Raw genomic sequence first — 26,474 nt, 5'->3', positions numbered from 1 at the left:
TTTTAGGCAGATTTGGGACCTTTTAGAACCGTTGAAGCTTTAAGTCAGGACTGAGGGACGTTTAGGCCCGGCAGAGCGTTTAGGCCGCACTAAGCCCGGCTCAGCCTCCTGCTCCGCTGGCCAGGCCCAGGCAAGGACATCTCCCTGCTCCGACTGGTTCGGGCTGGGCTCGGCTTTTCCCGGGAAATCCGGGATGGAGCCGCCATTCCCGATCCGCTCGGGGGGCTCCCGCTTCCCCATGGAAGTCCTGGAATGTTTTCCCTCTTTTCCCGCCCCTCGTTGCCTTCATTAAACCGGGTTTAAGCTGCAGCCCAGGATGGGGTTAAGTCCTTGGAGCCGCTGGGAACGGGGAGATAAGCGGGAATTCTTTGGGATATCAACGCTCCAAGGCCGTTCCTGCCCCCGCATCCAAGGAATTTCTGATGGGGGCCGAGTCCCCGCTGGTGCCTTCCGGGAGCTTTCCCGAGGCTCCTTCCCAAGGTTCCCGATCGCCCTTTCCCGTTTTTCCCCAGCTCCATCTCTCCAAGCCCCTCTGCCCTTAAAACCCCGGAATTCCGGAATGACGGAGGCGGGAAAGGATCCCTGAGGGATCCAATCCAGGCAGTCCCCGGGAGCCCTGGGGGTGCCCAATCCCGGGAATCCCAACCTCTGATCCACGAGCCAGGATCAGCCTCGGACACCTCGGGATCAGCTCCAGGGAATTCTCAGGGATGGGGGTGGGGGGGGGTGAACATCCCGGGATCCCCCAAAATCTGGGAATGCCATGGGATGAGCTGCGGACGCAGCCCGAGGGGGGCTCAGTGGGAATTCCTGGGATTTTTTAATTCCCTGAGGGGGGAGGGGGGTCCTGAGGCGCCTCTGGATGTCCCCGATCCCATGGGAATCCCATCCCACGGCACCGACCTGGGATCAGCCGGGAGCTGGGAATGAACGGAGCCAGCCGGGACCCGGATCCCGATCCCAGACCCTGATCCGGGCGCCATTCCCAGGATCCCAGATCCAGGGCCCACATCCCAGACCCCGTTCCCCACACGGGATCCCCAAATCCAGGGGCCGTTCCCAGGATCCCCAAATTCACTTTCCCATCCCTGTCCCAAATCCAGGGATCAGATCCCAAACCCATCCCCTCTCCCCACCCCAAATCCAGGGATCAGATCCCAAACCCATCCCCTATTCCCAGCCCAAATCCAGGGATCAGATCCCAAACCCATCCCCTCTCCCCAGCCCAAATCCAGGGATCAGATCCCAAACCCATCCCCTCTCCCCACCCCAAATCCAGGGATCAGATCCCAAACCCGTCCCCTATTCCCTGTCCCAGATCCAGGGATCAGATCCCAAACCCGTCCCCTCTCCCCACCCCAAATCCAGGGATCAGATCCCAAGCCCATCCCCTCTCCCCACCCCAAATCCAGGGATCAGATCCCAAACCCGTCCCCTATTCCCTGTCCCAGATCCAGGGATCAGATCCCAAACCCATCCCCTATTCCCACCCCAAATCCAGGGATCAGATCCCAAACCCGTCCCCTCTCCCCACCCCAAATCCAGGGATCAGATCCCAAACCCGTCCCCTATTCCCACCCCAAATCCAGGGATCAGATCCCAAACCCGTCCCCTCTCCCCACCCCAAATCCAGGGATCAGATCCCAAACCCGTCCCCTCTCCCCACCCCAAATCCAGGGATCAGATCCCAAACCCATCCCCTCTCCCCACCCCAAATCCAGGGATCAGATCCCAAACCCGTCCCCTCTCCCCACCCCAAATCCAGGGATCAGATCCCAAACCCGTCCCCTATTCCCACCCCAAATCCAGGGATCAGATCCCAAACCCGTCCCCTATTCCCCACCCCAAATCCAGGGATCAGATCCCAAACCCGTCCCCTCTCCCCACCCCAAATCCAGGGATCAGATCCCAAACCCGTCCCCTCTCCCCAGCCCAAATCCAGGGATCAGATCCCAAACCCGTCCCCTCTCCCCACCCCACATCCACGTCCCGACGCCCCCATCCCGATCCCAGCCCCATTCCCTATCCCAGCCTCCCAGATCCCCCTTCCCGGGCTCCCGGCCCCCCATCCCAGCCCCTTTTCCCAAATTCCCGGGTTCCGCCCATTTGTTCCTCCCTGGGGGCGGGCTCGGCCTCGGTCCCTCCTTTCCCAGCCCCGATCCCGATCCCGCTTTTTGGGGCCGCGGGCCAGCCCGGACCGCGCCATTCCCGCTTTTCCACGCTCATCCCGCATGGGCGCGGCGGCCGCTCCGATCCCGCCGGGAATTCCGAGCGCTCCCCGGGAAGTTTCGGGAGCGCGGGGCCGGCGCGGGGGAGCCGCTCCCTGAACTTCTCCGGGAAGAGGAATTCCAGGGCGGATGCGGGAATTGGGGCGCTGAGGCCCGCGCTGGGGGCGATGCGAGGTGAGCCCGAGGATCCCGCGGGATTGGGGGGCTCGGGAGAGGGAAAAGCGGGAATGGGGAGGGAGAATCCCAAAATCCCACCCGGGATAATCCCAAAAATCCCACCCGGGATAATCCCAAAATCCCACCAGGGATAATCCCAAAATCCCACCCGGGATAATCCCAAAAATCCCACCCGGGATAATCTCAAAAGTCCAACCCGGGGAATCCCAAAAATCCGCTCCAGAGGATGATCCCAAAAACCCACCCGGAGAATCCTAAAAACCCACCTGGAGGAATCCCAAAAATCCGCCCGGGGGTATCCCAAAACCCACCCAGGAGATCCCAAAATTCCACCTGGAGGAGTCCTAAAAACCCACCCGGGAGGATCCCAAAAACCCACCCGGGGAATCCCAAAAATCTGCTCCAGAGGATGATCCCAAAAACCCACCCGGAGAATCCTAAAAACCCCCTTGGGGGAATCCCAAAATTCCACCGGGGGGAATCCCAAAAACCCACCCAGAGGAATCCCAAAAACCTACCCAGGGATATCCCAAAAATCCATGAGGGAGGAGATCCCAAAATCCCACCGGGGATAATCCCGAAAACCCACCCGGGATAATCCCAAAATCCCGGGAAGCCTTGGGATGAGGAGGGGGGGGAGTCGTACCCCCTCCCCCTCCCTCCGAAATTTGGGAAGGATCCAGGGGATCACGGTGGGAATGCCGAGCTCTGGGATTCTGGGAATGCCGGCACTGGGAATTCCGGACACGTCCCACCCGCAGGGAAATTTGGGAAGCGCGGGAAGGGGGACCCAAATCCCTGCCGGAATCCCAAATTTCCTCTCCGAGCACCGGGAATTTTCCCTTGGCTTCCATGGGATTTTTTATGGCTGGGAATCCTGGAAGGCCCCGGGAGCTGGGAACTCTTCCCGGAGCATCCCGAATTTTCCAGCCCTTCCTTCAGCGAGGGGCACCGGGAATTTTCCCTTCGCTCCCACAATTTTGAGGGTTGGGAATCCAGGAATCCGCTCGGGAGCCCTTCCCGCCTCCGTCTCCTGCTCTTGTCCCAAATCCAAGCGGAATTCCCAAATTCTCACCCTCGGGGTGCCCGGATTCCCGTGGGGACCCCGATGTCTTCCCGTGGGATTTGTCCTCCGGGGGGGACTCCTGGATTTCCTTGGGAATGCCGGGCTGGGGGGTCCCCAGGGATCCCGGGAACGGGATCTGGGAGCTCCAGGATCCAAGGAATGGGATCTGGGATTCCTGGGACCCTGGGAATGGGATCTGGGAACTCAGGGATCCCGAGAACCTCTGGAATGGGATCTGGGATCCCTGGGACCCTGGGAATGGGATCTGGGAACTCAGGGATCCCGGGAATGGGATCTGGGAACTCAGGGATCCCGAGAACCTCTGGAATGGGATCTGGGATTCCTGGGACCCTGGGAATGGGATCTGGGATCTCTGGGGTCCTGGGAATGGGATCTGGGATCTCTGGGATGCTGGGAATGGGATCTGGGAACTCAGGGATCCCAGGAATGGGATCTGGGAACTCAGGGATCCCGAGAACCTCTGGAATGGGACCTGGGATTCCTGGGACCCTGGGAATGGGATCTGGGACCTCTGGGATCCCGGGAATGGGATCTAGGATCTCTGGGATCCCGGGAATGGGATCTGGGACCTCTGGGATCCCGGGAATGGGATCTGGGACCTCTGGGATCCTGGGAGTGGGATCCAGGAGCTCAGGGATACTTGGAATGGGATCTGGGGATCTCCGGGATCCCGGGAATGGGATCCAGCCGCTCTGATCCCGCTCCTTTCCCTCGCAGCGGCCGAGGCAGCCGAGGAGGAGGAGATGCCGCCCTTCGGCTCCGCAGCGGGAGGTGAGGACCGGGAATGCCGGGATTCCGGCCGGGAACGGGGCTGTCGGGAGCCGCCCCATCCCGAGATCCCGATCCCTTTTCCCGGGATCCCTTTCCCAGGGCGATCCCGGAGCGGCTGCCGCCGGTGCCGCCGGAATCTCTCGCTCCGCGCGTCCGTCAGGATCCTCTTCGGCCTCTCCGGGATGCTCCTGGTGGCCGTGGCCGTGCTGGGAGCGCTGGGTGAGCCGGGATGGGCCGGGAACGCGGGATCGGGATCGGGATCGGGATCGGGGTGGGGCGGCTCCAGCGGCTCCTGGGATAGCTCGGGAATTATCCTGGGGGGGGGGGGGGGGGTTGATCCACGGGAACCTCGGGAATCGCCTGGAGGTTGGATCCCAGTGATTCCCAAGGGATGGAATCCCAGAGGAGGTCGGATCCCAGGTGATTCCCAGGAGGATCCCAGGGATGGCAATTCCCAAGGGATGGCAATTCCCAAGGGATGGAAATCCCGGAGGAGGTTGGATCCCAGGTGATTCCCAGGAGGATCCCAGGGATGGCAATTCCCGAGGGAGGGAATCCCGGAGGAGGTCGGATCCCAGGTGATTCCCAGGGATGGCAATTCCCGAGGGATGGAAATTCCCAAGGGATGGAAATCCCGGAGGAGGTTGGATCCCAGGTGATTCCCAGGAGGATCCCAGGGATGGCAATTCCCGAGGGATGGCAATTCCCAAGGGATGGAAATCCCGGAGGAGGTTGGATCCCAGGTGATTCCCAGGAGGATCCCAGGGATGGCAATTCCCGAGGGAGGGAATCCCGGAGGAGGTCGGATCCCAGGTGATTCCCAGGGATGGCAATTCCCGAGGGATGGAAATTCCCAAGGGATGGAAATCCCGGAGGAGGTTGGATCCCAGGTGATTCCCAGGAGGATCCCAGGGATGGCAATTCCCGAGGGAGGGAATCCCGGAGGAGGTCGGATCCCAGGTGATTCCCAGGGATGGCAATTCCCGAGGGATGGCAATTCCCGAGGGAGGGAATCCCGGAGGAGTTCTGGCAAATCCCACGCCTGGAATCTCCTGGGAATGCCCCTCCCAGTCCCAGCAGTCGCAGGTGGCAGCGGAGCGCGGATGGAGCCGCCATTCCCGGCTCCCTGACTTCCCGGATTCCCGCGCAGTGTTCCGGAAGGTCGATTCCATCTCCGAGGAGATCGGCTCATCCCAGAGCTTCTACGAGCGGAAAATCCTCTCCCTCCAGGAGCATCTCCAGGGATTGGGTGAGCGCTGCGATCCCGGCGCCTTTTCCAGGGATTCCTCCCTTTTCCAGCTCCTCCCCTCTTCCAGCCAAATCCCTGCTTTTGTTTTTTCCCGGGATTCTGGGCAGGGATGTCGGTCACACCCCAAGGGTGCGGTTGGTGGGATGGGGCTTTGGAGAAGCTCTCCCGGTGCCCATCTCCAGGGTGATGGAATCCGGGAATTCCAGAGGGATCCGGGTGGGAATTGTGGGATCAGGAGGAAGCTGGGATTGGGATTTTCCCAGTGCCCATCTCCAGGGTGATGGAATCCCGGAATTCCAGAGGGATCCGGGTGGGAAGGGACCTCCTGCGGGATCAGGAGGAAGCTGGGATTGGGATTTTCCCAGTGCCCGCTCCAGGGTGATGGAACCCGGGAATTCCAGAGGGATCCGGGTGGGAACGGCCCCCAGGGCTCCGGCTGCATCCAGGGGCCCCTTCCCAAGTCGCGGTGGCTCCGATTCCCGCCCAGCCCGGCCTGGAGTCGGGCACCGACCTCGGAGCGGCTCCGCGGATTCCTCCAGGCCCGGGAAGCGGGATGGGCTGGGATAACGGGCGGATCCTCTCCTCGGCTCAGGCGAGAAAACCGGGAACGGCTCCGCGTGCCGGGACACGGCGGCGCTGGGCCGGGAGCTCTCGGAGCTGCAGCGGGAGCTGGAGGAGATCCAGAAGATGCTCCTGGCCCAGGAGATCCTCCTGGATCGAACTTCCCAGAGCCACGCCCGCCTCTCCTCCGCCGGCTCCTCCATCTCCGGCGGGCTGGAAAACTGCTCCGCGTCCATCGGGAACGTCAACCGGAGCCTGGAGCGGCTGCGGGAGCGGGCGGGGGGGGTGGCAGGCGGTCGCTTCCCGCCTGGAGAATTCCCTGCAGGGCCTGGCCCGGCAGCGCTCGGAGGCGGCAGCGGCCGTGGAGCGGCTGAATTCCAGCCTGGCGCAGAATTCCCAGCGGCTCCGGGCGCTCCAGGGGAAGGCGGACGAGGAGACGCTGACGCTGCAGCGGGCGGTGACCGAGTGGCAGAACTTCTCCCGGGCCTTGGGCTCGCTCCGCTCGGCCTCGTCCCGGAGCGCGGAGCTGCTGCGGAGCCTGCAGGCCGGGCTGGGCGCGGCGGCGCGGGAAGCGGCGTGGAATTCCCAAGGGATGCACGAGCTGGCCCTGCAGCTGCTGGGGCTGCAGCTGGGGCTGGACAACGTCTCCTCGCAGCTGGACGAGCAGCAGGACAACGCCCAGGACCTGCGCTACCACCACGGCCACGGCCGCGACCGCACGGAGGAGCGGTTCCGGGCGCTGGAATCCCGCATGGAATCGCACGAGCTGGAGATCGGCACCATCGCGGCCAACGTGGGCGCCACGGGCGGGCACGTCCGCGGCATGCTGCGCTTCCTGGACGCCGTGCGCCTCTCCTGCTCCCTGGGCTTCCGCGCCCACGCCGAGGAGCTGCAGCAGCTCAACCGATCCCTCGGGAAGCTCCAGGAGGCCACGGGAGCGCTGCGGGAGCGCTCCGGGATCCTGGGCGCCCGCCTGGAATTCGACGTCCGCAACCTGTCGGCGGCGGTGGAGGAGATGAAGGCGGTGGACGCGCGGCACCGGGAGGCGCTCCGGAACGTCACCGCGCTCCGAGGTCCGCGGGAATGGGGGGCATTCCCGGGATTGGGGTGGGATCCTGATCCCGAGGCGGGTGGGAGGAGGGGCCGAATGATCCCTGGATGGTGCCGGGATCGTCCCGTGGACGTGGGGGCGTCCCAGAGAGAGCTGGCCCTTCTCTGGATTTGGGGGGTTTGGGGGGGTTTCGGGGATCCTGATCCCAAGGAAGGTGGAGGAGGATGCAAAGCTCCGCTGCGAGGTCCGGGATGGCACCGGGATGGCACCGGGATGGCACCGGGAGCATCGCACGGACGCGGATCCCAGGGACAGCAGGGAGCGCAGCGCTCGGGATGAGCAGCGGGAAGCGGCGGGATTTGGGAATGTCCCCAGCTCCCTGTCCCAGCCCAGCTCTTCCCGATCCCACTGGAGCAGCGTCCCCCGGGCGGAATTCCCGCATTCCCTCCATCCCCTCTGTCATTCCAGGCGTTCCGGGCCTCCCGGGGCCCCGCGGCCTCAGGGGCGATGCGGGATCCGGGGGCGCCCCGGGAATTCCAGGCCAGAAGGGCGACGCCGGAATTTTGGGATCGCCGGGACCGCCGGGACCGCCGGGATCTGCGGGCCCGCCCGGGCCGCAGGGGGAGCGGGGCCCCGCGGGCTCCCGGGGCTTTCCCGGCTCCAAGGGCTCCAAGGGAAGCTTGGGAATCCCCGGCTCGCGGGGCCCCGCGGGGCCCAAGGGCGATCCCGGTGTCCCCGGGCCCGCGGGAGAGCCGGGAAAGGCGGGAGCGCCCGGGCCGAGAGGAAAACCGGGAATGCCCGGGAGCCCCGGAGCCGCGGGGCCGGCGGGGCCCGAGGGGAGCAAGGGGGACCCCGGGCCCAGGGGAGCCCCGGGACTGCCGGGACCGCCCGGGGCCCCCGGAGCGTGACGGGAACCGGCACCGGCACCGGGACAGGGACAGGGGGGTCCCGGTGCCACCCCCGGGATGGGGACGGGGACAGGAACTGGGATCCTCCCAGTGCCACCCCCGGGATGGGGACAGGGACAGGAACTGGGATCCTCCCAGTGCCACCCCCGGGATGGGGACAGGGACAGGAACTGGGATCCTCCCAGTGCCACCCCCGGGATGGGGACAGGGACAGGAACTGGGATCCTCCCAGTGCCACCCCCGGGATGGGGACGGGGACAGGAACTGGGATCCTCCCAGTGCCACCCCCGGGATGGGGACAGGGACAGGAACTGGGATCCTCCCAGTGCCACCCCCGGGATGGGGACAGGGGGGTCCCGGTGCCACCCCCGGGACAGGAACTGGGATCCTCCCAGTGCCACCCCCGGGACAGGAACTGGGATAGGAACTGGGATCCTCCCAGTGCCACCCCCGGGACAGGAACTGGGATAGGAACTGGGATCCTCCCAGTGCCACCCCCGGGACAGGAACTGGGGCAGGGACGGGGACAGGGACCCCCAGTGCCCCCTCTGGGAGAGGGACAGGGACCCCCCGGTGCCACCCCGGGACAGGGACAGGAACTGGGACAGGAACTGGGATCCTCCCAGTGCCACCCCCGGACAGGGACAGGGACCCCCCGGTGCCACCCCCGGGCGGGGACAGGACCGGGCCCCGCTGTCCCCAGAGCGTCCCCGAGCGCGGGGGAGGGGACCGAGGGCTCCCAGTCCCTCCCAGTTCTCCCAGTTCGGGGCGCGGGGCCGGTCCACGCTCCCGGGAATCCGCTGGGAATCGATTTGGGAATTGGGAAGCGGGGGGGGGGGGGGTCCCCGCGGGCCGGGGGGTCCGGGCTGGGCTCAGCTGGGCCGGGCCTTTGTCCCCCCCCCCCTCGGTACCTCAATAAAGGTCCCTGGCGCCTCCCGGACTGGGAATTCCGGGAGTACTGGGAGTACTGGGAATACTGGGAAAGGCCAGGGCAGTGCGGACTTGGGAATGCTCCGCGCCGCTGATTCCCAGATCCGGGAACTCCGACCCCAAATCCCGGATTTGGGGGGGATCCCATCCCCACCCCCCCTTCCCCCATCCCAGGCATCAGCTTCCAAAATCTGGGAATTCTGACGGGAAGGAGCCGAGTTGGGATCCCAAACCCCGGATTTGGGGGGGTCCCGTGCCCCTTTCCCGGCCCGCGGAGCCTCATCCCGGGAATTCCGTGCCCGCGCCCTGTGTTGGTGTTGGCAGCTCCGTTTCCTGTTTTGATCCCAAAAATCGGCCCCGGCCCTGGAAAAGCAGCTGGAAAAGCAGCGCGGGGGCGGGGGCAGGGAAAGGGGGGGGATTTTCGGGAATTTTGGGGGGGGGTTCCGGGAATTTTGGGGGGGATTTTGGGGGCGGGGGGGGCCGAGTCCCGGGAATTCATTGCAGGGATGGGGCCGGGCTGGGATCACCCCGGGAAGGTTCGGGATCATCCCGGTGGGATTTGGGGGAGGATCTGGGGGGGGGGGCTGAGCCTCGGGAAGGTTCGGGATCATCCCGCTGGGATTTGGGATCATCCCGGTGGGATTTGAGGAGGATTTGGGAAGGGCTGAGCCTCGGGAAGGTTCGGGATCATCCCGCTGGGATTTGGGATCATCCCGGTGGGATTTGGGGAGGATTTGGGAAGGGCTGAGCCTCGGGAAGAGCTGGGATCACCCCGATGGGATTTGGGGAATTTGGGGGGGGGATTTTGGGGGGATCTGAGACCGGGAACTCATTGCAGGGATGGGGCCGGGCTGGGATCACCCCGGGAAGGTTTGGGATCATCCCGATGGGATTTGGGGAGGATTTGGGGAATTTTGGGGGGATCTGAGACCGGGAACTCATTGCGGGGATGGGGCCGGGCTGGGATCATTCCGGGAAGGTTCGGGATCATCCCGATGGGATTTGGGATCATCCCGGTGGGATTTAGGGAGGATTTGGGAGGGGCTGCACCTCAGGAATGTTTGGGATCATCCCGGTGCGATTTAGGATGATCCCGATGGGATCTGGGGAGGATTTCGGGGAATTTGGGGGGATCCGAGACCGAAAATCCTCCCCGGGCCCGGGTGGGGCACCCTAAACCCTCCCGATTTTGGGAATGGGGGACATGGACACCCCAACCATTCCCGGTTTTTGGGGTGGGAGACCCCAAACTCTTCCCGGCTTCTGGGGTGGAGCCCAGGACCCTCCAAAGGCGCCGATCCAGCCCCTGCGGATCCCCGGATCCCTCATCCCGAGCGTTCCCGAAGCCCCAGGAAAACCTCGGGAATGGGCCCAGCCCCGGTGCCAGGGCGGGAATTCCACGGGAACACCGGGAGCACCGACCGGGATCCCTCGGGAAAGCGGGAATGGGACGGGCCGGGAATGCTGACGGGGGAACGTCCCTGCGGATCGTCCTGGAAGGAAAACGGGGACCTGGGAAAGGATCCCGGGAATCCCAGCCTGGGAAAGGATCTGGGGAAAGGATCCAGGGAATCCCAGCCCTGGGAAAGGATCCGGGGAATCCCAGCCCTGGGAAAGGATCCAAGGGAAAGGATCCAGGGAATCCCAGCCCTGGGAAAGGATCCCGGGAATCCCAGCCCTGGGAAAGGATCCAGGGAATCCCAGCCCCGGGAAAGGAGCCGGGGGGTGTCTGGGATCCCCATTCCCATGGAAAAGGATCCAGGGGGATCCCGAGGACTCCCATCCCTACGGACACGGATCCAGAGGGTGTTTGGGATCCCCATCGCACGGGACAATCCCGGGAATGTCAGCAATCCCGGGAATGTCAGCAATCCCATCCCGCGGCCGCATCCGGAGCCCCGGGATTCCAGGGAAAGGCTCCGGGAACGCTCCTGGAGCGGGAGCGGCTCCTTCCCCCATTCCCCCATTCCCACCGGGATCAGGCGGGAACGGCCTCAGCTCTCCCACATTCCCACATTCCCCCTTTCCCACATTCCCAAATTCCCCCTTTCCCACATTCCAGAGCCGTCTCCTTTTCCCACCGATCCGGGAGCGCTCCCGGATCCCATTCCCGGGTCCCATCCCCGGATCCCATTCTCGGGTCCCATTCCCGGGTCCCATTCCCGGGATGCAGAGCCCAGGGAATTCCGAGCTGCGATCCCTGGGATATTCCCGCATTTCCGGCTCCCGAGGGAGCTCTTCCCTTTTCCCGCTTTTCCCCCAAACCCCTCCCGGGGTTTTTCCTGCCGGGATCCCGGAAAAGCTGCAGGGACCATCCCGAGGAATTCCCGGGATTCTCCCGCCCCGTTTCCCAGGGAACGGTGGGAACTCAGCGCAATTCCAAAGGGAATCCCAACCCCCCCCATCCCGAGCCGGAGCTTTTCCCGAAGAATCCCATCCCCCATCCCCAGGGCGGAGCTTTCCCGACAATTCCCGGCGGGAAGAATTCCAGAGGGTTCCCGGAGCCCAGGCTTTGTTCGCTCCGCTTTTCCAGCTCCCCCATTCCCGGGAAATCCCTCGCATCGTCCTTGGGAAAGCGGGGCCGGGAGCGCCCCCGGGGCCGGATCCGGCCGCGCATTCCCGACGTTTTCCAGAGGCGGAGTTCGTTTTCCCGGGAATTCTTTCGGCCGCGGCAGCGCCGGGAGCGTTCCCGGGCCGGGAGCTTCACATGAAATCGTCGGAGTCGTTCCCGTCCTGCGGGAAAAAACCGGGAAAAAACCGGGAATGCGGGAACGGGGATGGCCGGGAATTCCCGCGGCTCCGGGCGAGTCCCGGGAATTGCGGCGATTCCCGGGAAATCGGAGCCCAGCGCGGCGGGAATGCCGGGCTGGAGCGGGGGGAGGGAGCCCCGGGATGATCCCGATCCCATCCCGGCACTTCCCGGGATCCCGGGGGGCTCCAAGTGTTCCTTGGACACTTCCCGGCCCCCGGCGGCTCCTCCCCCCCCCCTCGGGATGGGAGCTCCGGGAATTCCCATTCCCGATCCCATTCCCAGTTCCCATTCCCAGCTCCGGCCGCTGTTCCTTTGGGATGGGAGCTCCGGGAATTCCCATTCCCGATCCCATTCCCATTCCCAGTTCCCATTGCCAGCTCCGGCCGCTGTTCCTTTGGGATGGGAGCTCCGGGAATTCCCATTCCCGATCCCAATCCCATTCCCAATCCCATTCCCAGTTCCCATTCCCAGCTCCGGCCGCTGTTCCCTTAGGATGGGAGCACCGGGAATTCCCGATCCCAATCCTGATCCCAATCCCATTCCCAGTTCGAATTCCCTGTTTCCATTCCAATCCCATTTCCAATCCCAATCCCGTTCCAGTTCCCATTCCCATTCCCAGCTCCTCCCTTGGGATGGGAGCACCGGGAATTCCCATTCCCATTCCCAATCCCATCCCCATTCCCAGCCCCATTCCCAGCCCCAGCGGCTCCTTCTTCGGGATGGGAGCTCCAGGAATTCCCAATCCCAATCCCATTCCCAGACCCTGTTTCCATTCCCATTCCCAGCTCCTCCCTCAGGATGGGAGCACCGGGAATTCCCATTCCCAATCCCGTTCCCATTCCCAGCTCTGGCAGCTCCTCCCTCGGGATGGAAGATCCAGAAATACCCATCCCAATCCCATTCCCAGTTTGAATTCCCTGTTTCCATTCCCAGTTCCCATTCCCAGCTCCAGCGGCTCCTCTCCTTCAGGATGGGAGCACTGGGAATTCCCATTCCCATCCCAATCCTGTTCCCAATCCCATTCCCATTCCCATCCCAATCCCATTCCCATTCCCATCCCAATCCCACTCACAATCCTAATCCCAATCCCATTCCCATTCCCAATCCCGTTCCCATTCCCAATCCCGTTCACATTCCCAATCCCATTCCCAATCCCATTCCCAATCCCATTCCCAATCTCATTCCCAATCCCAATCCCATCCCAATCCCCATCCCCATCCCATTCCCATTCCCAATCCCGTTCCCAATCCCAATCCCATTCCATTCCCCATCCCATTCCATTCCTCATTCCCTTCCCATTCCATTCCCAATCCCATTCCCAATCCCATCCCATTCCCATTCCCGTTCCCATCCCCGGCTCCTCCCGGGATCCCCCCTTGGGAAGGGCCCTGGGCAGGCGCCGATTCCGTCCCTTTCCCCGGAATTCCGGGATTGCTCACCTGGTTGGAGGACATGTTCTCCGCCTTCATCAGCGACGAGTAGCTCCTGCGGGGAGAATTCCCGGTTATCCCACGTTTCCCACGGAATCCCCATTGAAAGCCGGGGCTCGAATCCCAGAAATCCGAAGGGATTTTCCCCTCTGGAATTCGGCCGCTGCTCCCTCGCTCATGGACCCCGAGTTGGCTTTTCCCGAGGGTTTTTCCTGGGATCCCGCAGCTGGAAAATCCCGAATCCTGGATTTGGGAGCCCGGCCGCCCCAATCCCTGTTTTCCGAGCCCGGATCCCGGGGCAAATCCCGGCTTTCCTTCAAATCCCGGTTTTTGGGGCGCGTAGGGAGAGGCGGAGCTCGGGGAGCTCCCGAGGGAATCCCGGGAAGCGCGAATTCCTCGGGATAAATTCCAGGGGCACATTCCAGAGGGAATTGGGAGCAATTCCAGGGGCAGTTCTGGAAGCAATTCCAGAGGCAATTCCAGCGGTAAATCCAGGGGCAATTCCAGGGGCAATTCCAGAGGGAATTGGGGCAATTCCAGGGACAATTCCAGGGGGAATTCCAGAGGGAAGTGGGGAAATTCTGAGGGAATTCCAGAGGCAATTCCAGCCTCCCCTCCCCCCCAGCATTCCCAACCCCCTCTCCCTGCCTGATGCCCAGGAGGAGCCGCCGGGATCATCCCGGGAAAAACCCTGGAGCCGGAGAAACCCTGGAGGCACCGTCCATCCATGGATCCATGGATTCATCCCTCCACCCATGGATTCATCCCTCCATCCATGAATCCATCCCTCCACCCATGGATTCATCCATCCATCCGTGGATCCATGAATCCATCCATCCCTCCATGGATCCATTCCCTCTCTCCATCCATGGATCCCTCCATCTCTCTATCCATGCATCCATCCACCCATGGATCCCCCCCTCCATCCATTCCTCCATCCATGGATCCCTCTATGCATGGATCCATGGATCCATCCATTCCCTCCATCCCTCCACGGATCCCTTCCCCCTCCATCCATGGATCCATGGATTCATTCCCTCCATCCATCCACGGACCCATCCCTCCATCCATGGATCGCTCCATCCCTCCCTCCATCCATGGATCCATGCCTCCATCCATCCCTCCATCCATCCATCCCTCCCTCCATCCATCCCTCCATCCATCCATCCCTCCATCCATCCCTCCATCCCTCCCTCCATCCATCCCTCCCTCCATCCCTCCCTCCCTCCATCCACCCATCCCTCCATCCATCCATCCATCCCACCTTCCATCCCTCCCTCCATCCATCCATCCATCCATCCATCCATCCCTGCCTCCATCCATCCATCCCTCCATCCCTCCCTCCCTCCATCCATCCCTCCATCCCTCCCTCCATCCATCCATCCCTCCATCCCTCCCTCCCTCCCTCCATCCATCCATCATCCATCCCTCCATCCATCCCTCCATCCCTCCATCCCTCCATCCATCCCTCCATCCATCCATCCATCCATCCATCCATCCCTCCATCCATCCATCCCTCCATCCCTCCATCCATCCATCCATCCATCCATCCCTCCATCCATCCATCCCTCCATCCATCCATCCATCCATCCATCCATCCATCCATCCATCCATCCATCCATCCCTCCCTCCATCCATCCCTCCCTCCATCCATCCCTCCATCCATCCATCCCTCCATCCATCCCTCCCTCCATCCCTCCCTCCATCCATCCATCCATCCCTCCATCCCTCCATCCCTCCCTCCATCCCTCCCTCCATCCCTCCATCCATCCCTCCATCCATCCATCCATCCCTCCATCCATCCATCCCTCCCTCCATCCATCCCTCCATCCATCCATCCCTCCATCCATCCATCCATCCATCCATCCCTCCATCCATCCATCCCTCCCTCCATCCATCCCTCCATCCATCCATCCCTCCCTCCATCCATCCCTCCATCCATCCCTCCATCCATCCCTCCATCCATCCCTCCATCCATCCATCCATCCCTCCATCCATCCATCCCTCCCTCCATCCATCCCTCCATCCCTCCATCCATCCATCCATCCCTCCATCCATCCCTCCATCCATCCATCCCTCCCTCCATCCATCCCTCCATCCATCCATCCCTCCCTCCATCCATCCATCCCTCCCTCCCATCCGTATCCATGGATTTATCCATCCATCCCTCCATCCATCCATGGTTCCATCCCTCCATGGATCCCCGGCTCCCTCCCCGGCTCCCTGCTCCATTCCGGCCGTTCCCACCGGAGCTCCTCCAGCTCCTTCTTCCTCCGGAGCTCGTCCCTCTCGGCCCTGCGCAGCTCCTGCAGCTGCGCCCGGCGCCGGCCCCGCTCCTCCCGATCCCGGCATTCCCGCTCGGCCGCCAGGTCCGGGAAGCGCTCCACGCGCGTCCGCTCCAGGCGCCGCAGCTGCTCCGACGCCTTCCGCTCCACCGTCAGCGAGCGCACCTGGGCAACGGGAATGGGAATTTGGGAATGTGGGAATTTGGGAATGGGGATGGGGACACCACCGTCAGCGAGCGCACCTGGGCAACGGGAATGGGAATTTGGCAATGTGGGAATGTGGGAATGGGGATGGGGACACCACCGTCAGCGAGCGCACCTGGGCAACGGGAATGGGAATTTGGGAATGTGGGAATGTGGGAATGGGGATGGGGACACCACCGTCAGCGAGCGCACCTGGGCAACGGGAATGGGAATTTGGGAATGTGGGAATGTGGGAATGGGGATGGGGACACCACCGTCAGCGAGCGCACCTGGGCAACGGGAATGGGAATTTGGCAATGTGGGAATGTGGGAATGGGGATGGGGACACCACCGTCAGCGAGCGCACCTGGGCAACGGGAATGGGAATTTGGGAATGTGGGAATTTGGGAATGGGAATACCACCGTCAGCGAGCGCACCTGGGCAACGGGAATGGGAATTTGGGAATGTGGGAATGGGAATGGGGGAAACGGAATGGGAATGTGGGAATGGGAATGGGAATTTGGGAATGTGGGAATGGGAATGGGGACACCACCATCAGCGAGCGCACCTGGGCAACGGGAATGGGGGAATGGGAATTTGGGAATGGGAATGGGGGAATGGGAATGGGGGATGGGGATGGGGGAATGGGAATGGGGATTGGGAATGGGAACTGGGAACTGGGATGGGGAACGGGAACAGGGATGGGCATGGGAGCTGGGAATGGGAGCTGGGAATGGGGATTAGGAATGGGAACGGGAACTGGGAATGGGGACTGGGAACTAGGATTGGGAATGGGAACGGGAATGGGGATGGGAATGGGGATGGGAATGGGAAGTGGGATGGGAACAGGGGACTGGGAACGGGAACAGGGATGGGGATGGGAACTGGGATGGGAACGGGAATGGGAACAGGGGACTGGGAACGGGAACAGGGATGGGGATGGGAACTGGAAGCTGGAATGGGGAATGGGAACTGGAATGGGAACGGGAATGGGAACGGGAATGGGGTTCCCCAAGGGAGAAACCGCCCCGTCCTGGTTTGTGCTGGGAAAGTCGGGAATTGCAGAGAAAAATCCGGGAATGGGGGCGGCTCTGGGATCCCGGGATGCGTCCGTGCCCCCGGAATGGGATCGGATCCCTTCCCGCCCTTCCCGGCTCCGGAGCTTCCTTCGGACCCCGCAGAGCCCGGAGGCCCCAACTCCGGGGAATTCCCAACCCAGCCGGGAATTCCCGGGAATGGGCCAGAATTTGGGGCCTGGATTCCCGGGATCCCAGGGGGAATTCCCTGCATCCCATCGGACATTCCCTGGTGCTGGGGGGACAATTCCCTGATCCCAAGGGACACCATTCCCTGCATCCCATCGGACATTCCCTGCTCTCGGGGCCCCCATTCCCAGATCCCAGGGCCATTCCCAGATCCCAGGGCCACTCCCAGGATCCCAGGGGCCATTCCCAGATCCCAGGGCCATTCCCAGATCCCAGGGGCCATTCCCAGGATCCCAGGGCCATTCCCAGGATCCCCGGGGCCATTCCCAGATTCCCAATTCCCACATTCCCGGGGCTCTCACGTCCTTCTGCCGGTGGAATCCGATCTGCCCCACGTCCATGTCCGGCGTTTTCCGCAGGTTGCTCCAGGGGGTGTAAACCACGGTGACGGAGCTCAGCTTGCAGCCTGGGAATGGGGGAAAAGGGGGAAAAAATGGGGCAAAAAAAGGGGGGGAAAAGTGGGGAAAGGGAAGGGAAAGGGAAGGGAAAGAAGGGGGAAAAGAGTGGGGAAGGGGTGGGAAAAAGGAGGGAAAAAGAAAAGGAAGAAGGGTGGGAAAAGAGCCAGGAAAGAGCGGGAAAAGGGTGGGGAAAGAGAGGGGAAAAGGCAGGAAAAAAGGGGGAAAAAAGGGGAAAAAGGGGGGAAAAAGGGGGGAAAAAGGGGGGAAAAAGGGGGGGGAAAAGGGGGGGGAAAAGGGGGGAAAAGGGGGGAAAAGGGGGGAAAAGGGGATGGGAATGGTGGAAAAAGGGCAGGGAAAGAGAGGGGGGAAGGGTGGGAAAACAGGGAGGGAAAAGGGAGGGAAAAGAAGGGGAAAGAGCATGAAAAGAGAGGAAAAAGGGCCAGAAAAAGGGCAGGAAAAGAAGAGGGAAAAGGTGGGAAAAGGAGCGGGAAAAGGGCCAGGAAACAGTGGGAAAAGGGGGGGAAAAGGGGGGGAAAAAGGGCCAGGAAATGGTGGGAAAAGGGGGGGAAAAGAGGGAGAAAAGAAGGGAGAAAAGAGGGAGAAAAGAAGGGAGAAAAGGGGGAAAAAAGGGGGGGAAAAGGGGGGAAAAAGGGGGGAAAAAGGGGGGGAAAAGGGGGTGGGAAAAAGGGCCAGGAAATGGTGGGAAAAGAGGGGAGAAAAAGCAGGAAAAGGAGTGGGAAAAGGGCGGGGAAAGAAGGGGGAAAAGGTGGGAAAAGAGGGGAGAAAAGGGCAGGAAAAAGAGGGGGAAAAGGTGGGAAAAGGGCCGGGAAAAGGTGGGAAAAGAGCAGGAAAGAGAGGGGGAAGGGTGGGAAAAAGGGGAAAAACAGTGGGAAAAAGGGCGGGAAAAGAAATGGGAAAAAAGGTGGCGAAAGAGGAGGGAAAAGACGGGAAAAGGGTGGGAAAAGGGGGGAGAAAGGGTGGGAAAAAAGTGGGAAAGGGTGGGAAAAGGGCCGGGAAAGGGCGGGAAAAGGAGATGGGAATGGAGGGATAAAGGGAATGGGAGAGAGGGAAAAGAGAGGGAAAAGGGGGAAAAGGAAGGAAAAGAGGGAGAAACAGGGAAAAGAGCGGGAAAACGGTGAGGAAAAAGTCAGGAAAGCGGAAAAAAAAGTGGGAAAAGCAGGAAAAAATGGGGCAAAAAAAGGGGAAATGCGGGGAAAATGGGCAAAAAAAGTGGGAAAAATGGGAGAAATGGGCAAAATCCCTGCTGGAACCGCTCCTGCTCCCGAGCAGCTCCGGAAAACGGAGCAGGAGCAGCCCGGGATTGCCGGGAATGGCAGGGATGGAGCAGAATTCCCGAGGGAAAAGCTCCCGGGGGGGAGGGGAGGCTCCGATCCCAGGGAAAAGCGAATCCCGGGAACGGCGGCCGCTCCTCGCCAGGGATCCGGGGCTTCCCCGGCATTTCCAGGGAATCCTCTCGGGAGTGGGATCCCAAATCCTGAACCTGCTCTGCAGGCTGGGATTTCCCAGGATTTCCTGGGGTTTCCTGGGGTTTTCCAGGATTTCCTGGGCTTTTCCAGGATTTCCCGGGATTCCAGGCCAGAACCCGCCCGTTTCCTGCCCCTTTTCCCGGCTTTTCCCGCCCTTTTCCCGGCTTTTCCCAGGCTTTTCTTGGCTCTTCCTGCCCTTTTCCCACCCTTTTCCCGCCCTTTTCCTGGCTTTTCCCGCCCTTTTCCTGCCCATTTCCCGGCCTTTTCCTGGGCTTTTCCCAGGCTTTTCCCGCTCTTTTCCTTGTTTTTCCCAGGCTTTTCCCACCCTTTTCCCGCCCTTTTCCTGGCTTTCCCCGCACTTTTCCCACCCATTTCCCGCCCTTTTCCTGGGCTTTTCCCAGGCTTTTCCCGCTCTTTTCCTTGTTTTTCCCAGGCTTTTCCCACCCATTTCCCGCCCTTTTCCTGGCTTTTCCCAGGCTTTTCCTGGCCCTTCCCGCCCTTTTCCCGCCCTTTTCCCGCCCTTTTCCCGTTTTTTTCCCGCCCTTTTCCCGCCATTCCCGGCACCTTGGATGCTGTTGGCCTTCACCAGGTGGGCGCAGTCGCTCAGCACTTCCTTGGGAATGTCGTCCATGGTCTGGCCCTGCGGGCGGAATTCCCGGCGGCTCCGGGATCGCTCTGGAATTCCCAGCGGATTTCCCGCCTTTTCCCGAGCTTTCCCACGGGATATCCCGCTTTTCCCAGGGACTACCCCAATTTTCCTGGGGGAAATCCCAGCTTTTCCCGCTTTGCCCGGTGCCATCCCTCTTTCCCCACTGTTATCCCCAAGGGTTATCCCGCTTTTCCAGGGCCTAGCCCATTTTTCCCATTTTTCCCGGGCCCCATCCCTCTTTTCCCGCTGTTTCCCAGAGCTTATCTCGCTTTTCCCGCAGTTTCCCGGGGCCTATCCTGCTTTTCCTGGGGGTTATCCCTCTTTTCCCGCTTTTCCCAGGGGTTTTCCCGCTGTTTTCCTGCTGTTTCCCGGCTGTTTTCCTGCTTTTCCCAGGGGTTATCCCACTGTTTCCCACTATTCCCAGGTGCTATCCCTCTTTTCCCACTGTTCCCGGGTGTTATCCCTCTTTTCCCACTTTTCCTCAGGCCCATCCCTCTTTTCCCGCAGTTTCCCGGCTGTTATCCCTGTTTTCTCTCTTTTCCAGGGTGTTATCCCTGTTATCCCGCTGTTTCCCAGGTGCTATCCCGCTTTTCCAGGGCATATCCTGCTTTTCCCGCCGTTTCCCGGGTGTTATCCCTCTTTTCCCATGGCCCATCCCTGTTTTCCCGCTGTTTCCCGGGGCCCATCCCGCTGTTTTCCTGGTGTTTTCCCTCTTTTCCCGGGTGCTTTCCCACCGTTTCCCGGAAGTTATCCCACTGTTTCCAGCAGTTTCACAGAGGTTATCCCTGTTTTCCCACTTTTCCCAGGTGTTATCCCTCTTTTCCCGCTGTTTCCCGGGTGTTTTCCCGCTGTTTTCCCGCCGTTTCCCGGGTGTTATCCCTGTTTTCCCACTTTTCCCGGAGCCCATCCCGCTGTTTTCCCGCTGTTTCCCGGGTTTTATCCCGCTTTTCCAGGGCCTATCCCGCTTTTCCCGCTGTTTCCCGGGTGCTTTCCCGCTTTTCCCAGGAGTTATCCCTGTCTTCCCTCTTTTCCCGGGTGTTATCCCTCTTTTCCCGCTGTTTCCCGGCTGTTTTCCCGCTGTTTCCCAGGTGTTTTCCCGCTGTTTCCTGGCTGTTTTCCCACTTTTCCCGGCTGTTTTCCCACTGTTTTCCGGCTGTTTTCCCGCTTTTCCCGGGCTCACCTTGTGCAGCCGCAGGTAGACGTGGGCGGACGAGAGTTTATCCACGTGGAACCTGCGGAATTCCGGCAGCGCTCCGTCGGGAATTCCGGGCAATCCCGGCCCCGGAGCCCATCCCGAGCCTTCCCCCGCCCCGGGGCTCCGGAGGCTCCGATCCCGAGGGATCCCGATCCCGCTGGGAATGAGGCCGGGGAGGGGAATTCCCGGGAATGGCGAGGGAGGGGCTGGGATTGGGATTGGGATAAGCAGGGAAGGGGGAAAGGGGTGGGAATGGGAGGGGAAAATGGGGAAAAATGGGGGAAAAGAGGGTGGGAATGGGATGGGAAAATGGGATGGGAAGGGGAAAAAAGGGGAAAAAAGGGGAAAAAAGGGGGAAAAAAGGGGAAAAAAGGGGAAAAAAAAGGGGAAGAAAAAAGGGGGGAAAAAAGGGGGGAAAAAAGGGGGGAAAAAAGGGGGGAAAAAAGGGGGGAAAAAAGGGGGGAAAAAAGGGGGGAAAAAAGGGGGGAAAAAAAGGGGGGAAAAAAGGGGGGAAAAAAGGGGGGAAAAAAGGGGGGAAAAAAGGGGGGAAAAAAGGGGGGAAAAAAGGGGGGAAAAAAGGGGGGTGAAATGGGGGGGAAGGGGGGAAAAAAGGGGGGAAAAAAGGGGGGAAAAAAGGGGGGAAAAGGGATTGGGAAAAAGAATGGAGGAAAGGGATGGGAATGGGGGAAAAGGAAAGGGGGAAAAGGGAAGAGGGAGAAAGAGGAGGAAAGGAGGGAAAAGGGGACGGCAAAGGGACGGGAATGGGGAAAAAAGGGGGAAAATGGGATGGGAATGGGGGAAATGGGGATGGGAAAGTGGGGAAAAGGGAGAAAAGGATGGGGAAAAGGGAAAGGAGGGAAAAGAGGGAAAAGGGAGGGAAAAGGGAGGGAAAAGGGAGGGAAAAGGGAGGGAAAAGGGAGGGAAAAGGGAGGGAAAAGGGAGGGAAAAGGGAGGGAAAAGGGAGGGAAAAGGGAAGGAAAGAGGGAGGAAAAGGGAGGGAAAAGGGGGATGGGAAAAGGGGGATGGGAAAAGGGGGATGGGAAAAGGGGGATGGGAAAAGGGGGAAGAGGAGCCGGGGTGAGCTCAGGGAATTCGGGGCTGCATCCCAAGGACATTCCCAAAGAACCGGGAATGGGTCGGGAATGGGATGGAAGCGAGCGGGGGAAGAAAGGGGATCTGGGAAAGGGGAGCTGGGAAAGGGGATCTGGGAAAGGGGATCTGGGAAAGGGGAGCTGGGAAAGGGATCTGGGAAAGGGATCTGGGAAAAGGAGCTGGGAAAGGGATCCGGGAAAGGGATCCGGGAAAGGGATCTGGGAAAGGGATCCGGGAAAGGGATCTGGGAAAGGGAGCTGGGAAAGGGAGCTGGGAAAGGGGATCCGGGAAAGGGGATCTGGGAAAGGGATCTGGGAAAGGGGATCCGGGAAAGGGATCTGGGAAAGGGATCCGGGAAAGGGATCCGGGAAAGGGGAGCTGGGAAAGGGATCCGGGAAAGGGATCTGGGAAAGGGAGCTGGGAAAGGGATCCGGGAAAGGGATCTGGGAAAGGGGATCCGGGAAAGGGATCTGGGAAAGGGATCTGGGAAAGGGGATCCGGGAAAGGGATCTGGGAAAGGGATCCGGGAAAGGGATCCGGGAAAGGGGATCCGGGAAAGGGATCTGGGAAAGGGATCTGGGAAAGGGATCTGGGAAAGGGGATCTGGGAAAGGGAGCTGGGAAAGGGAGCTGGGAAAGGGATCTGGGAAAGGGAGCTGGGAAAGGGAGCTGGGAAAGGGATCCGGGAAAGGGATCCGGGAAAGGGAGCTGGGAAAGGGATCCGGGAAAGGGATCCGGGAAAGGGAGCTGGGAAAGGGATCCGGGAAAGGGATCCGGGAAAGGGATCCGGGAAAGGGATCCGGGAAAGGGGATCCGGGAAAGGGATCCGGGAAAGGGAGCTGGGAAAGGGATCCGGGAAAGGGATCTGGGAAAGGGGAGCTGGGAAAGGGATCCGGAAAAGGGATCTGGGAAAGGGAGCTGGGAAAGGGAGCTGGGAAAGGGATCCGGGAAAGGGAGCTGGGAAAGGGAGCTGGGAAAGGGATCCGGGAAAGGGATCTGGGAAAGGGAGCTGGGAAAGGGAGCTGGGAAAGGGATCTGGGAAAGGGAGCTGGGAAAGGGATCCGGGAAAGGGATCCGGGAAAGGGAGCTGGGAAAGGGATCCGGGAAAGGGATCCGGGAAAGGGAGCTGGGAAAGGGATCCGGGAAAGGGATCCGGGAAAGGGATCCGGGAAAGGGATCCGGGAAAGGGGATCCGGGAAAGGGATCCGGGAAAGGGAGCTGGGAAAGGGATCCGGGAAAGGGATCTGGGAAAGGGGAGCTGGGAAAGGGATCCGGAAAAGGGATCTGGGAAAGGGAGCTGGGAAAGGGAGCTGGGAAAGGGATCCGGGAAAGGGAGCTGGGAAAGGGAGCTGGGAAAGGGATCCGGGAAAGGGATCTGGGAAAGGGAGCTGGGAAAGGGATCCGGGAAAGGGATCCGGGAAAGGGATCTGGGAAAGGGAGCTGGGAAAGGGATCCGGGAAAGGGATCTGGGAAAGGGAGCTGGGAAAGGGATCCGGGAAAGGGATCCGGGAAAGGGATCCGGGAAAGGGAGCTGGGAAAGGGATCCGGGAAAGGGATCCGGGAAAGGGGAGCTGGGAAAGGGATCCGGGAAAGGGATCCGGGAAAGGGATCTGGGAAAGGGAGCTGGGAAAGGGGATCTGGGAAAGGGATCCGGGAAAGGGGAGCTGGGAAAGGGATCCGGGAAAGGGATCTGGGAAAGGGAGCTGGGAAAGGGAGCTGGGAAAGGGATCCGGGAAAGGGATCCGGGAAAGGGATCTGGGAAAGGGGATCGGGGAAAGGGATCCGGGAAAGGGATCCGGGAAAGGGATCTGGGAAAGGGATCCGGGAAAGGGATCCGGGAAAGGGATCCGGGAAAGGGATCTGGGAAAGGGATCCGGGAAAGGGATCCGGGGTTGCTGCTCTGCCAGCATCGGGAAAAGCTTCCAAGCAATTCCCAGGGAGAGCCGGGATCCCGATCCCGAGGGGTTCCTGATCCCGAGGGGTTCCCGATCCCGAGGGGCTCCTGATCCCGAGGGGTTCCCAATCCCGAGGGGATCTCGATCCCGAGGGGTTCCTGATCCCGAGGGGCTCCTGATCCCGAGGGGCTCCCATCCCATCATTCCCGGCATTCCCGGGAATTCCCGGCACCCACCAGACGTCCTCGGGCCAGCCGTACTTGATCAGGTCCTCGTCTGGGAATGGGAACGGGAGTCAGCAAATCCCGGAATTCCCGAGCCCCCCCAGGCAATCCCGGAATTCCGGAGCCCCCCAGGCAATCCCAGAATTCCCAAGCCCCCCCAGGCAATCCCAAAATTCCCAGCCCCCCCAGGCAATCCTGGAATTCCCGAGCCCCCCCCCGGCAATCCTGGAATTCCCAGCCCTGTTCCCAGCAGGAATCGACTCCTGCATGGAGAGGAGAAAATCCCTGGAAAACCCCATGGAAAACTCATGGAAAACCCACAAAAACTCCTGGAAAACTCCATGGAAAACCCCGTGGAAAATTCATGGGAAACTCCATGGATAAGTCACGGAAAATCCATGGAAAACCCCATGAAAAATTCATGGAAAACTCATGGAAAATCCATGAAAACCAACAGAAAACCCCACAGAAAATCCATGAAAAACTCATGGAAAACCCCCTGGAAAACTCCACGGAAAAGCCCTGGAAAATCCATGGAAAACCCCACGGAAAATTCATGGAAAAGCCCTGGAAAACCCACGAAAACCCCATGGAAAACTGATGGAGAATCCACGGAAAACCCCTGGAAAACTCCAGGAAAATCCATGGAAAACCCACGGAAAACCCCATGGAAAATTCACGGAAACCTCCTGGAAAACTCATGGAAAATCCATGGAAAACCTGGAAAATCCATGGAAAACCCCCTGGAAAACCCCACGGAAAAGCCCTGGAAGGTTCCCGGCCCCGAGCCGACCCCAATCCCATCCCGGGGGATCCCCGAATCCCAGGGAATTCCCGGGAATTCCCGAATTCCCGGCACTCACTCTCGTACTTGTCCTTGCCCATGTAGATGGTGTAAACGGCGGCAACGGCTGCGGGAAAAGCGGGATGAGCGCAATCCCAAAAAAAAAACCCGGGAAGAGCCCCCAGAGGAGCCCCGAGGGCAGCGCGGAATCCATGGAAAAACCCCTCCCCCCCCCGCAGGGAATTCGGGAATTCCCTCCCCCTCCCCCCCCCCCCGGAGTTTGGGAAGCGGCTTTTCCATGGAAAACCCCCCCGGAATTCCCAGGATTCCGATTCCAGCCTGGAATTCGCTCCAAGGGGATCCCGATCCCGAATCCCGCTCCGGCTTTTCCTTGGGATGTTCCCACCGGGAATTCCAAACGTTGCAGGCTTGGAGGGAAAACCTGGGAGAAATGCCCGTCCCGGGATTCCCTTGGAAAACGCAAGGAAAGGAGGGAATTCCCAGATTTTCGGGGGCCATTCCCGGGTTTTTCTGCTCCCGGTTATTCCCGTCCGAAATCCCGGGAAATCCCTGAGCTCGTCCCCTATGGAAAAGCTCCTTGGGAAAGGTTCCCGGTGGGAAACTGGGAATGCTCCCAGCGCTGGGGAAATCCCGGGAATTCGGGATATTCCAGAGGATCCGGGGAATCCTTGGAGCCGCTTCCCGAGGCCGGAGGGGCTCCGGGAGAGCGGGAATTTGGGATAAAGGGATGGGAAACAGGGAATGGCTTCAGTGGGAAAGGGGAGCTCGGGCTGGGATTTGGGAAGGGATTCCCGGCTGGGCTGGAATTCCCAGAGAATTCCCGGATCCAAGGAAAGTTTGGAGCATCCCGGGATCACCGTGGGGTCGGGATGGGATGGGATTGAAGGTCCCGTCCCACCCAATCCAGGCTGGAATTCCGGGATCCCGGGATCCCAGGATCCCCCCGCTCTCCTGCTGTGCAGCTTCTCCTCTCCCCGCTCCATCCCAAATCCCACCGCAATTCCCGGCATCCCAAAATCCTCAATCCCGATCCCTCCTGAGACATCTCCGGCCGACGTTCCCGGGAATCCCAGGGCTCTCCTGAATCCAGGGATTTGGGGCTGGCCTGGGGATGGGATCCCGGGATCGGAGCAGGATCGAGGTTTGGGTGGATTTGGGGATTCCCTGGAATTCAGGAACCTCCGGATTTCCTTGTCCTGCTGATTGTACTCAGGCAAATCCCGGATTTTGGGGCTTGGAAGTGCTTTGGGAATCGCAAAGATCGGGAAAAGGAGGGGCCTTTCCTGCAGGAGCTCAGGGATGGAATTATCCCGGGAATTCTCCCCTCGGAGCCGCTTCCCGAGGCTGGAGGGGATCCGGGATTTGGGATAAAGGGATGGGAAACAGGGAATGGCTTCCAGTGGGAAAGGGGAGCTCGGGCTGGGATCTTGGGAAGGAATTCCCGGCTGCGCTGGAATTCCCAGGGAATACCCGGGAGTGTCCAGGGAAAGGTCGGACACCGGGAAGCGTTCCCGGGCTGCAGCTGCCCGAATTCCAAGTCCCTTCCCACAGGAGCCATTCCCACATCCACAAATTCCTCCCGTCGCTGTTCCCGCGCCGCCCTCACCGTTGGAGGTGAAGTAGAACACCATAGTGCTGCTGGGGGTCGGCGCGATCCCGATCCCGTTCCCGATCCCGGGAATCCCGTTCCCGATCCCGGGAATCCCGATCCCGATCCCGATCCCAATCCCGCTCCGGGCCCGTCCCGGGGCTCCTCCGCCTCCTCCTCAGGGAAGGCCCGGCCGGAGCGGGCACTGCGCACGCGCGGAGGGAGGCGCCTCATGACGTCACGGCCCGAGCGGGGAGCTGGGCA

General features: G+C 61.1%; 3 protein-coding genes across 6 annotated transcripts in view; 1 reads left to right on the top strand and 2 right to left on the bottom strand.

Annotated features, from left to right (window-relative positions):
- Positions 1–240, bottom strand: part of CLU (clusterin) — a 9,196-nt gene extending 8,956 nt beyond the window's left edge. The window contains exon 1 of the mRNA XM_032104905.1: positions 60–240. Within this exon, the coding sequence (XP_031960796.1) occupies positions 60–240 (181 nt within the window). The remainder of the gene's footprint in view (positions 1–59) is intronic.
- A 1,835-nt stretch (positions 241–2,075) lies between these two features.
- Positions 2,076–8,097, top strand: SCARA3 (scavenger receptor class A member 3). Its single transcript, XM_032103282.1, is given in 7 exon segments — positions 2,076–2,402; positions 4,210–4,263; positions 4,363–4,482; positions 5,414–5,512; positions 6,105–6,352; positions 6,354–7,146; positions 7,593–8,097. Coding segments are annotated over 7 exon segments (1,761 nt in total). The 5' UTR covers positions 2,076–2,395; the 3' UTR covers positions 8,033–8,097.
- A 3,360-nt stretch (positions 8,098–11,457) lies between these two features.
- CCDC25 (coiled-coil domain containing 25) lies at positions 11,458–26,402 on the bottom strand. Of its 4 annotated transcripts, XM_032103289.1 has the most exons (9): positions 26,229–26,398; positions 24,681–24,728; positions 23,830–23,869; positions 20,593–20,644; positions 19,328–19,403; positions 17,181–17,284; positions 15,392–15,594; positions 13,154–13,199; positions 11,458–11,695 (listed from the first exon to the last, which is right to left on the bottom strand). In XM_032103289.1, the coding sequence occupies exons 1-9, from the start codon at positions 26,251–26,253 to the stop codon at positions 11,666–11,668; spliced, it is 624 nt and encodes a 207-aa protein (XP_031959180.1). In that variant the 5' UTR covers positions 26,254–26,398; the 3' UTR covers positions 11,458–11,665. The 4 variants fall into 4 exon arrangements, with proteins under 4 accessions (XP_031959180.1, XP_031959181.1, XP_031959182.1 ...); XM_032103290.1 differs by lacking the exon at positions 24,681–24,728 and having other exon boundaries at positions 26,229–26,399; XM_032103293.1 differs by lacking the exons at positions 11,458–11,695; positions 13,154–13,199; positions 15,392–15,594 and adding an exon at positions 15,679–16,050 and having other exon boundaries at positions 26,229–26,402.
- Between the last annotated feature and the right edge of the window lie 72 nt (positions 26,403–26,474).

This window comes from Corvus moneduloides, chromosome 3 (assembly GCF_009650955.1).
Source record: "Corvus moneduloides isolate bCorMon1 chromosome 3, bCorMon1.pri, whole genome shotgun sequence".
Lineage (NCBI taxonomy): Eukaryota > Metazoa > Chordata > Aves > Passeriformes > Corvidae > Corvus > Corvus moneduloides.
Note: the sequence above shows the minus strand (reverse complement) of the source record. Positions and strands in the feature narration are given on the sequence as shown.

Bases quoted from the DNA above. Each gene is read 5' to 3' on its own strand.
- CCDC25 (XM_032103289.1), bottom strand. From the start codon at position 26,253: ATGGTGTTCTACTTCACCTCCAACG. The intron at 24,729-26,228 runs GTGAGGGCGGCG...CTTTTCCCGCAG, and splicing joins GTTCTACTTCACCTCCAACG to CCGTTGCCGCCGTTTACACC. The intron at 15,595-17,180 runs GTGAGAGCCCCG...CCCGTTGCCCAG, and splicing joins GATTCCACCGGCAGAAGGAC to GTGCGCTCGCTGACGGTGGA.